Here is a 12034-nt window from a genome sequence, read left to right on the forward strand (position 1 = left end):
ATCTTGAGCTCTCCAAGATGCTCGCATATCTCTTGCAGGTACTTGCGCTGTTTGGGTAAGGTAGTCATGAGATGCTTCACACTCTCTTCAAAAGTCTCCTTGTTGTTGAACTGCAGACACAGTGGGGATGCAACCAGCAGCTGTCGTGTGCTGCAGTACTTGAGCCTCCGTCATTGCACGGTATTTATTACTGGCGACACAAGATATTTTCTCAAGTTTGTGACAGGGATAAAACTTCCAACTCGAGGGATGTGATCAGAGATCGCTGACGTTTCTCGGTATAGTCAACTTGTAATACAGTATTCGACAATTGCAGCACTTGAAATTCTGCTTCATAATGAAAACAAGCTTTTTTCCCTTTTTTCCCAAAAATCGGGATACAACAGACACCAAAATTAACCAAGTAATGACTCTCCCCGGGAACCATAACAATTGATAAAAAATAAATAATTGAAAAATTAAATACCACACCAATTGAAAATGTGGAGAAAAAAAATTCAAAACAATTGGAGGTACATTCAAAGTTTGCCGCCCCCATGGCAAATAAATAACAAATCCTCCAGCGCGCGACATTGCCGGGGGCACCTTTGGCACCCAGCGATGCTGCTGTGCAGCACGTGGAGACAGAATTGGGAGGGAGTCTTCTTCTTCTTCTTCTTCTTCTTCTTCTTTCGGCTGCTCCCATTAGGGGTCGCCACAGCGGATCATCCATATGATCCGCATAGTGATTTGGCACATGTTTTACGCCGGATGCCCTTCCTGACGCAACCCTGGTCGCCTCTTACGACACAGGGATATGGTACACCTATTTTAACCGGGGTATACACCGGCCCAGTATACTGGTACTCATACCGGGGCCCAGTATACTGGCGGCGAATGAGAGAGGGGGGAGAGAGTGGAGTACAATAATTGATTGATTTATTGCATAATTCAAATAAATAAATGATAATCGTAAAATAATTAATTTGTTAAATAAATTAGCTAATAGCATACCAAAACCACCACTGTTTCATCCGAATCTGTAACTTTTTGAAAATTATGTAATTAATCGATTAATTGATAAATCAATAATACCCTTTATAGTCAAATCACTTCTTCACTGTCGTGTCCAAATAAGGTCTTCCGGTTCCGGGTTTTGAGATGACTGCTTGTTCTCTCAGGGGTCTCTGCCGACTTTCTCAAAGTTGTTTATGGTCGTTATTTGTAGCGATTTGACTTTATTTTGTTACCGACATGTTTACTGTGTGTTCCTAGTTCGGTTTTGTTTCATAATCTGTGTTATTTAGTGAGTTTGCTTGTCATATCAGGTTTCATATCATCTTTCCCGTCTTGGTGCACAATCAATTTTATTTGCATTTTCTCCCTGTTACTATCAGTTCTTATTTTCTCCACTTTTCCCCCAACCCCCCTTTCTTCTACCCCTCCCAACTACACCCTCTGTTTCTCGTCTTAAAATAAATTTTCAAAAAGAACAAAAAACTTTTTCCCCCCATACCTTTTACCCATGTATCCACAAGTACCGACTCTTCTTCTTCCTTCTGCCATCACACCATCTTCCTTCTATTTGAGCCAACCCACTTTCACCATATCCCTTCACGATTTCTTTCTACAACCTTCCATTATCTAATCTTACCTAATCTTCAAAAACCCATCCAAAATTTTTTTTTTGCATTTATATCTTTACGAGCAATACACCTACCTCCCGCAACCACGTGTTTCTCTACCCCTTCTTCTTCTTCCTGTTACTTTTCATCAACCCACCAGTTTCCCTCTGCGTTTGCCGATCCAAATTCACCATACACCTCCACAATTTTACTTCAAACTTTCCTTTACCTAATCTTACGCAATCCTTATCAAAATAAAATAAAAATAAATAAACTTTTAACTCTACACCTCCCTTAACCACGTGTTTCTGTTGGAAGTGTTTCTACCCTCTGCGTTTGCCGATCCAAATTCACCACTCACCTCATGATTTTTCTTCAACCTTTCCTCTTCCTAATGTTATGCAATCTTTATCAAAAAAAAAATAATAATAATGATAATCTATCTATAATTCCAGCAATCTGTGTTGTGTGTGTGTCTGTCTGTATGCGACCGCCGTTTCTCGACGACCACCGGTCCGATCTGATTGAAACTTGCCAGGAATATTGCTGGGGACCCGCGGATGTGCCTTTGAGGTTTGATATCAATCGGACGAGCGGTTCCCAAGTTACGGCCATTTATCTGTCGACCAATGACAAGACACGTGCTATGACATCACGAATGACGTCACAATTAATATTTGTTTATTTATTTACCCACGATTGATGTCAATTCTTCTTCTTCGTTTGGTATGACGTCACAATCTACGTTGGGGACCTGAGTATGTGCCTTTTCAAGGTTTGATATTAATCGGACAAGCGGTGCCCAAGTTATGGCCATTTATTTACCACACCAATGACAAGACACGGTGCTATGACGTCATGAATGACGTCACAATTAATGTTTATTTATTTATTTATTTGTTTTTTGTGAATACATTTACAGAGAGAGGGGAGAGAGAGGGGGGAGCGAGAGAGGAGGGGGGAGAGAGAAGGGGGAGCGAGAGAGGAGGGGCGAGACTCGGGGGGGAGCGAAGGGGGCGAGAGAGAGAGGGGGCGTCAAAATTCTTCTTCGTTTGATATGACCTCACAATTGACGCTGGGGACCTGAGTATGTTTCCCAGGTGTTTCCCAAGTTATGGCTATTTATGATACGGTTGGTCCGATCTAATTGAAAAAATGCCCCAATCCAGTCGTCCTTTACGAGAGCGAAGGAACGAAGCTGCACATACTGACACGCCTCACCCACGAGAGAGGGTACTGGCACGAGAGGGGGGGGGAGTGAGGGGGGGGGTGAAAAAATGTCCCAATCCAGTCGTCGTTTATGCACCTATGGGCCCGCACTAGTAATAATCTGTCTATAATTCAAGCAATCTCTGTGTGTGTCTGTCTGTTTGTCTGCGACCGCCGTTTCTCGACAACCGCCAGTCCGATCTGATTGAAACTTGCCAGGAATATTGCCGGGGCCCCGCAGATGTGCCTTTTCGAGGTTTGATGTCAATCGGACGAGCAGTTCCCAAGTTACGGCCATGCAGTGTTGAAAAGGTGTATTTATGGCAGCTGAAGTGTCGTTCCACCTTATCACCTTATCATGCCATTTTTTCTCAGAATAATGATAACAGCATATTAATAATAATAATAGCACAATAATTGGCAGTAGACAATAATAGCACAATCTATCTATAATTCCAGCAATCTGTGTGTGTCTGTCTGTCTGTCTGTCTGTCTGCGACCACCGTTTCTCGACAACCGCCGGTCCGATCTGATTGAAACTTGCCAGGAATATACGCCGGGGCCCCGCAGATGTGCCTTTTCGAGGTTTGATGTCAATCGGACGAGCGGTTCCCAAGTTACGGCCATTTTATTGCTTTTTTCAGTGTTGAAAAGGTGTATATATTGCAGCTGAAGTGTCGTTCCACCTTCTCACCTTATCATGCCATTTTTTTGTCAGAATAATGATAACAGCATATTAATCTATCTATAATTCCAGCAATGTGTGTGTGTGTGTGTGTGTGTGTGTGTGTGTGTGTGTGTGTGTGTGTGTGTGTGTGTGTGTGTGTGTGTGTGTGTGTGTGTGTGTGTGTGTGTGTGTGTGTGTGTGTGTGAGTGACCGCTGATTCTCGACAACCACTGGTCCGATCTGATTGAAACTTGCCAGGTATATTGCTGGGGCCCTGTGGATGTGCCTTTTCAAGGTTTGATATTAATCGGACAAGTGCTTCCCAAGTTATGGCCATTTATTTACCAAACCAATGACAAGACACGTTATTGCGTGGCCGATGGGGGAAGGGAAGCTCAGTCGCGTTCCCCATTACGGGTTACAACGTACGGGCTTCCGGAGAGTGATGACTTCATGTATTCTAATAATTTCTCGATTTCTTATGCGCATTTATAGATAAACACAATGCCCCAAGTTATGATCGTTTTCATATTAGACGGTGCATAAATTTCGGTAACAGAGTGCTGGTGTGCTCCGAACCAGAAGTAAATTTTTTTTCTCTCTCTTCTCTTCTCTTTTTGTTTTTCCTTGCCAAGACATTGCGAAAAGGTAAAATACGTTGGCGCTAATTGAATAATTGGCGATTAAAACCTAAATTGCGAATAATTGTAACTGTGATAAGCGAACTTCCGGGCCACGCATGTTCGGGCACGCGAGAGCGAAGAAACGGCCTGTGTGGTTGTTGTTTCTTGCTCGCGGTTGGAATATTTCTATTTTTTTTATTTTATTTTTTTTACGGGCACGTACTCGTAATAATAATAATAATAGCACAATAATCGAATAAAAAGAATAACGTGATACAATGACCAATGTCTGTCAACCAATAACGACCTATATATTGTCTGTCAACCAGACAGGACACGGTGCTATGACGTCACAATGCTTCCTCTTCGGATTGAAATTTGCCAGGAATATTGCCGGGGCCCCGCGGATGTGCCTTTTCAAGGTTTGATATCAATCGGACGGGCGGTTCCCAAGTTACGGCCATTTATGATGTCACAATTTATGTTTGTTTTTTTGTTTTTGTTTTTTTTTTGCACGATTGACGGTCCAATCTGATTGAAACTTGCCAGGAATATTGCTGGGGACCCGCGGATGTGCCTTTTCGAGGTTTGATATTAATCGGACGAGCGGTTCCCAAGTTACGGCCATTTATCTGCGAGAGAGGGGGACGGGAGAGGGGGGATGAGAGAGAGGGGCGAGACTAGGGGGGAGAGGGGTGAGAGGGGGAAGAGAGGGGGGAAGAGAGAGGGGGAAGAGAGGGGGGAAGAGAGAGGGGGAAGAGAGAGGGGAGAGAGAGAGAGAGAGGCGAGAGAGGGGGCGTCAATTCAAGAGAGGAAGGGGGGTGAGAGTGGGGGCGAGAGAGAGAGGGGGGGAGAGAGGAGGAGGGAGCGAGGGGGGGTGAGAGAGAGGGGGCGTCACAATTCTTCGTTTGATCTTCTTCTTCTTCTTCTTTCGGCTGCTCCCTTTCGGGGTCGCCACAGCGGATCATCCGTATGATTCGCATAGTGATTTGGCACATGTTTTACGCCGGATGCCCTTCCTGACGCAACCCTGGTCGCCTCTTACGGCACAGGGATCTGGTACACCTATTTTAACCGGGGTATACACCGGCCCAGTACACTGGTACTCATTTCGCCGACCTCGGAAGGATGACAGGCTGAGTCAACCCCCTGGTGTATTAATTCAGTGGCCCAACAGGGCTTGAACTCAGGACCTTTTGGATCCCAAGCCGCTGCCCTTACCACTGCGCCAACACCAGGCTACAATTCTTCTTCGTTTGATATGACATCACAATTGACGCTGGGGACCTGAGTGTTTCCTCGGTGTTTCCCAAGTTATGGCCATTTATGATACGGTTGGTCTGATCTAATTGAAATAATGCCCCAATCCAGTCGTCGTTTACGCACCTACGGGCCCGCCCCTATGGGCCCGTACTAGTAATAATAATAATAATAATAATAAAAATGGTCTCTAATAATGTTTCAACTTCCTCTTTCACACGTGTGGTTCTCATTACTCTATCATAATTCACAACTCTTTTTCTATTTCAACAGATTGCTTTCAATTCGACCTTTCCTTCATCTCGTGTCTTAAAAGTCCAACTGCGCCAACGTTTCTTTTCTTCATTCTCTTAATTCTCCTTTATTGCATCCGCATCCCTCACATAATGTCTTTAGTTGCATCTCTGACCAAAAAAAAATTTAAATCCCAGTTTGCAATGCATGTTCGTGTTCCTTCTATCGTGGTTTCTTTTCCAACTTCAGTGCCAATTCACTCTACCTACTTAAATCTACCTCCTCCTAACCCCTCAGCTGTTTCCCCTCTCCTTACCCCTCATTCTTCCTCTGCTCTTTGCACCTCTTCACTATCTTCTGCTTCAGTATCAGCTCCTCCTCTGTTGTCCCAAAGTGTGTGGTGCTCTAACATCTGTGGGCTCCATTCTAACCGAACAGATATCTCCCTCTCTGAATCAGTACACTTGTCAACCCCACAAACATGCTCCTTCTTTCCTCATCTCACCTCCCTCTCTTCCCAACCCCTCAAAAATATTCTACCTCCCACTGCCCACTCCCTTCTGCACCATACCACCAAGTCTCATCTTTTCCCTCTCCCATCGCCCTCCTAGTAGAGTTCCCACAATAGGGTCCCGTGACCGTTTTTCCGGGACCAAGGTTTGAAGGTTGATTTTAGTCAATTTGAGGGTGCTGATTAAAATCAGCTGGGGTGAACCTCGTGAAAATGTGGGCTAACTCGGCCAGATGCGAAAGTTCAAAATGGCTGCCATGCTACTTCCAGTATATCAAAAATTGCATATCTTTGGTTCTACATGTCTGATTTTTTTTAATGATTTTTGGGTCAAAATATATGTTTTGAAGGTCAAGGATGTCATATATTACCATTCCAGATTGTTATATTTATGGGTTAAGTCACAAAATATGAAATATAACTTTTCGGGGGCCAAATCCAAGATTGTCGTCGAGTAACATCTGGAAAATAGTAAAAAAAATCAATTTTCTTCTCATAATATTATTGGCAGTGAATCTTTTCATGCAAGTAAATGTTTATTTATATGTGGGAATGCACAACAAATTGAGACAAGAAGAAGGACACAATCATTGTCTTTATTTTCAGAACATGATGTGTACATAATATCAATTTCTCAAGTTTTACACTGTTCAGGTAGGTTATACCATTCTTTTGTATGTCCCTCCTGTACTTTATCTAGAACAGTAATATGATGAAAGAATATCAACATTCCTTCATTTTGTCTGTAGAACAACAGTGTTTCAATGGAAAAATGAAATAAAACATGAATTATCTGAATTCCCGGCAATTGACGCTTTCCCGGTAAGTATTCTTGTAATTTGCATTGACCAAAGTTTGATGGACTGTCCAAACTGTCTTTTATCTCAGACAGTCATAATAAAATAATATTAACATTTCTTATAGTTTGACTGTGGCAATGTTTTTACAGTTGTAAATGAAATGAAATGAAATCTCCATTGAAACACATACATGTAATCCTTCAGTCACTATCTGAGTCGCTGGCTCCAGAGTCACAAACTTCATCATTACTTTCAGCCTCATCATCGTGCAATAATGTCTGTTCTTGTTCAACCAAGTCATGTAAACTTCTTGGGAGTGCATCATGGGTATACCTCACTGACACACATCTACCGTCTTTCATTGTTCATCCATGGTTGGTGGGATTTGGGGGTGCATCCGGCTTGTCATAGTTTAGTTGAATGTAAACTTGGTAGTTAACTCGCGTCACATGCAGATTGTGAGAATCTGGATCTGGTGGGATGCGGGACGTGGACTTGTTTTTCATCTGACCTCACTTCCGTGCTCTGGCTTCACCTAACGTTTTACTGATTGTGTCATTATAGATGTGTGTAATAGTGAATGTGGCCATTTGCTGAAGCACCTCTTGTGTCACTGGAAGTGTTTTGCCAACATCTTTCAAAAGATCATGCCAGATTGTTTTTGTAAATGATGCCTATGGGGTGGAAAATTCCATCAAAGACAGTGAGCATGAGCGTCGTAAATCCACGACAGCATATCGAGATGGGTCCAGAAATGTGTACATGAAAACATCAGGTAGGTTTCCTGCCACAAATAACTTCCAGGTGCTGTTCAGCAATCAGGGAAACAAACAAAGGCTGCAAAAGTTTGTAAAGGATGAGTTCACCAAGCTTGTAAAGAATCATAGAGAAATTGACTTTGTGTACTCCATCAGGCAAAATTGTTGGAACATCTCCTCCGGAGAAAGGATGGAAGAATTTGAATGTAGTCACATTGAGGCGGACACAATGCTGTTCTTAATCTATTCGCAAATCCGAAAAGCAGGAAAAATGGAAACAGTCGTGATTGATGCCGAGGACACAGATGTAGTGATTCTTTCTGCATATGTTGCACATCAACTGGAGGGCACCCTTGCTATTAAACGGAAAGACAAAATCATCAGCTGCAGAGACCTTTGCTCTGATGATGTCGCTGAAATATTAATCCCATTACACATCCATAGTGGATCTGATACAACATCTGGCTTCTATGGACATGGGAAAAACACAGTTTATGAAAAAGGAACAGGAACTCAGGAGGCACGCAATCTTTTGAAAGACGTTGGCAAAACACTTCCAGTGACACAAGAGGTGCTTCAGCAAATGGCCACATTCACTATTAGACACATCTATAATGACACAATCAGTAAAACATAAGGTGAAGCCAGAGCACGGAAGTGGGGTCAGATGAAAAACAAGTCCACGTCCCGCATCCCACCAGATCCAGATTCTCACAATCTGCATGTGACGCGAGTTAACTACCAAGTTTACATTCAACTAAACTATGACAAGCTGGATGCACCCCCAAATCCCACCAACCATGGATGGACAATGAAAGACGGTGGATGTGTGTCAATGAAGTCTACCCATGATGCACTCCCAAGAAGTTTACATGACTTGGTTGAACAAGAACAGACATTGTTGCACGATGATGAGGCTGAAAGTAATGATGAAGTTTCTGACTCTGGAGCCAGCGACTCAGATAGTGACTGAAGGATTACATGTATATGTTTCAATGGAGATTTCATTTAATTTACAACTGTAAAAACATTGCCACAGTCAAAATACAAGAGATGTTAATATTATTTTATTATGACTGTCTTAGATAAAAGACAGTTTGGACAGTCCATCAAACTTTGGTCAATGCAAATTACAAGAATACTTACCGGGAAAGCGTCAATTGCCGGGAATTCAGATAATTCATGTTTTATTTCATTTTTCCATTGAAACACTGTTGCTCTCCAGACAAAATGAAGGAATGTTGATATTCTTTCATCATATTACTGTTCTAGATAAAGTACAGGAGGGACATACAAAAGAATGGTATAACCTACCTGAACAGTGTAAAACTTGAGAAATTGATATTATGTACACATCATGTTCTGAAAATAAAGACAATGATTGTGTCCTTCTCTTCTTGTCTCAATTTGTTGTGCACTCCCACATATAAACAAATATTTACTTGCATGAAAAGATTCACTGCCAATAATATTATGAGAAGAAAATTGATTTTTTACTATTTTCCAGATGTTACTCGACGACAATCTTGGATTTGGCCCCCGAAAAGTTATATTTCATATTTTGTGACTTAACCCTTAAATATAACAATCTGGAATGGTAATATGACATCCTTGACCTTCAAAACGTATATTTTGACCCAAAAATCATAAAAATCAGACATGTAGAACCAAAGATATGCAACTTTTGATATACTGGAAGTCGCATGGCGGCCATTTTGAATTTTCGCATATGGCCGAGTTAGCCCACATTTTCACGAGGTTCACCCAGCTCAGTTTAATCAGGACCCTCAAATTGACTAAAATCAACCTTCAAACCTTGGTCCCGGAAAAACGGTCACGGGACCCTATTGTGGGAACTCTACTATCCTGCTCCTTGGCTGTGCTCTTATCGTCTTCTCCCCTCACTCTCAAAGTAACCTTCACCACTCTTCCCCCTCCAAGCTTCCCTCTCACCTTTGTCAAAAACTCCTCCCTCACCCCCTTCTATCACCTCCCCCCCTCCTCAAAGTTGTCTTCCCCCCTCACATTCACAAAGCTGCCTCCTTCCCCTGCCCTCTCTCCTTCATCTCATCACTCAACCTCTTCAAATGCCTTCTGCCCCCTCTCTTTTTACTCCCCACTGTACCTCCTCAACCTTGCACCACTGAGCCTTTTCTCCTCCTCATCCAGCCCTCTCCCCTCGCTCTTCTGTAATCCCCCACATTCTTTCAACAACTCTCCTTACCTTCCCCCATCATATCCTCCCCCTCCCCTGCACCCAAAGCCTCCTCTCCTCCCTCTTCCTTAACAGTGTGGACCTCAAACATCCGGGGCCTTTGCTCAAACCTTCCTGAGAGATATTTCCATACAGGTTGCCACTGACAAACCAGACATAATCTGCTTAACAGAAACTTTCCTCCTTCAATATGTCTCTGGCTCCCAAGTATCTCTCACCAAGATAAAACACTAAAAGAGCAGTTTTTGGGTCGCTGATGACTTCGCGTGATTCAAAGGTTGTAAGCACATTAATAATCGTTGGGCAATTATTTTCTTACATTTGAAACTCAAAATATGCTAAAATTAACTTTTCAGTCAAAACTTTTGTCAGTGATCGAAAAACAGTCCGGAAGTTACCGAAGATGCAATGACGTCACGTTCTCCGAAAACTTCGTGAACATTCGGAAACAGCGTGTAAATAATGGCGAGATGTGAATCAGAGAGTGATTTCGGCGGCGATGAAATTGAGTGTTTTCATTCCGATATTGCCAAGGACAAGTTGGAGGATGATGGGAATTTATACTATGGAGTTTCTGGCCCTGAGCTATATAAATTTGAGCCACTTGCAAGTGCAAGAAAATGGCCTATTTCGTGTACAAGTGGCAGGACTGACTGCCAGCTCAGGGAGGACGGAGACCTCCCGTGGAGCAGAAGGGCGAAAGCTCGCTTGATCTTGATTTTCAGTACGAATACAGACCGTGAAAGTGTGGCCTTGAGATCCTTTTGACTTTTTGGGTTTTAAGCAAGAGGTGTCAGAAAAGTTACCACAGGGATAACTGGCTTTTGGCGGGCAAGTGTCAATAGCGACGTCGCTTTTTGATCCTTCAATTTCGGCTCTTCCTATCATTGCGAAGCAGAATTCGCCAAGCGTTGGATTGTTCACCCACTAACAGGGAATGTGAGCTCGCAAGAATAAGGTAAGTTTGGTGCAATTTGAGCTTTCATTCGTCGAGTTATGAATGTTTCAAGTTGAGGGCGCCTGGCGCGTATGGCTGCGGGCGCCTTGGATAGATCTAGGCCGCAGCGCTTTTTCCACAAAGATGAGGTTTTAAAATCATTTTTCATCCCAATAAAAGGTTATCATCACATGCCTGACTTGTTAAGCTGTCGGATTATGTAAAGATTGTTCGTGGATGGCTGAATATTACGGTTTTATGACTGACAAAATAATTTTAAATAATGCTGTGAATTCCTGTGGTGAATTGAGATTTTTGCTTCGATCGACGTTGCGGGTTCATTTTAAAGTCAATTCAAATTCTGTTCTTGGTTTTTGCAGTCGCTTAGGATGCTAACACTCGGTAGTTGTGAAGTTTGTAAAATTCCGATATTTTATAAGGTTTATGTTCGATGGCATGCAGGGCCTAGGGCGCCTTGACTAGATGTTAGGCCGCAGTGCTTTTTCCACAAAGATATTGTTTAAAAGGCAGGGAAAATTCACCCGTTTTGTTTGAACAAATCTTATCCACTGCCAGCGAATGCTTGATTCCTTCGGGAATCGGTGGGAGCGATTTCCCGTTTTCCAGCCATTTTCGCAAAACATGACGACAGACGTATGAGGCATGATGTACAAATATCCAAGTAACTTTGTTCTACAATAATTCAAAATAAAAAAAGGATAATATAGACAGTTGCAAGCTCAAAAAAACTGAAAGAATGGCCCGCTCAACTGGACACTTCTTCAATGAAAGTGAGCTTCCGCTTTGTTTTGGAGAACGTGACGTCACCATCCATATATGGCACGCGGCTGTTTTTTTCAACAGCCTCGAGAAATAACAACTTCGGAGTAAAATTTCATTAATTTTCCCAATAGTAAGGCAACCACAGTAGTTTGCATCGAACTATACTGAACAAAAATATAAACGCACCAACCTAAATATCTAAGTCAAGATTGCCATTATGGGAAAATGGTCAAACCGATGATATGTTTGAGCAATGGTTCCTTTGTTTTGCTCAAGACAGATGTTCCCATTGAAATTGACCACTCTGAGTGTGTGGACTCACACGTCGAGTAATCCTTCCCATGAGCACCAAGGGGCTTGACAGAGTGATGGTCAGTGAGCGTGACCAGGACACAAACACTCCCTATAGCTTGCCCTATAAAAGGCCTCCCCA

At 42.7% G+C, this 12034-nt stretch overlaps 2 protein-coding genes across 8 annotated transcripts in view; one reads left to right on the plus strand and one right to left on the minus strand.

Annotated features, from left to right (window-relative positions):
• SPATA22 (spermatogenesis associated 22) overlaps positions 1-12034 on the plus strand; it is an 82471-nt gene that overhangs the window by 64003 nt on the left and 6434 nt on the right. The gene's annotated exons all lie outside the window — the stretch shown is intronic.
• Positions 1-12034, minus strand: part of EIF2AK4 (eukaryotic translation initiation factor 2 alpha kinase 4) — a 93493-nt gene that overhangs the window by 2355 nt on the left and 79104 nt on the right. For all 6 annotated transcript variants that reach the window (XM_085882022.1, XM_085882015.1, XM_085882007.1 and 3 more), the window contains one exon: positions 1-110. This exon is cut by the window's left edge and continues 9 nt beyond it. In XM_085882022.1, the coding sequence (XP_085738148.1) occupies positions 1-110 (110 nt within the window). The remainder of the gene's footprint in view (positions 111-12034) is intronic.

The sequence above is a fragment of the Eptatretus burgeri genome, chromosome 1 (genome assembly GCF_056783735.1).
Source record: "Eptatretus burgeri isolate ZD-2024b chromosome 1, Ebu_testis_v1, whole genome shotgun sequence".
Lineage (NCBI taxonomy): Eukaryota > Metazoa > Chordata > Myxini > Myxiniformes > Myxinidae > Eptatretus > Eptatretus burgeri.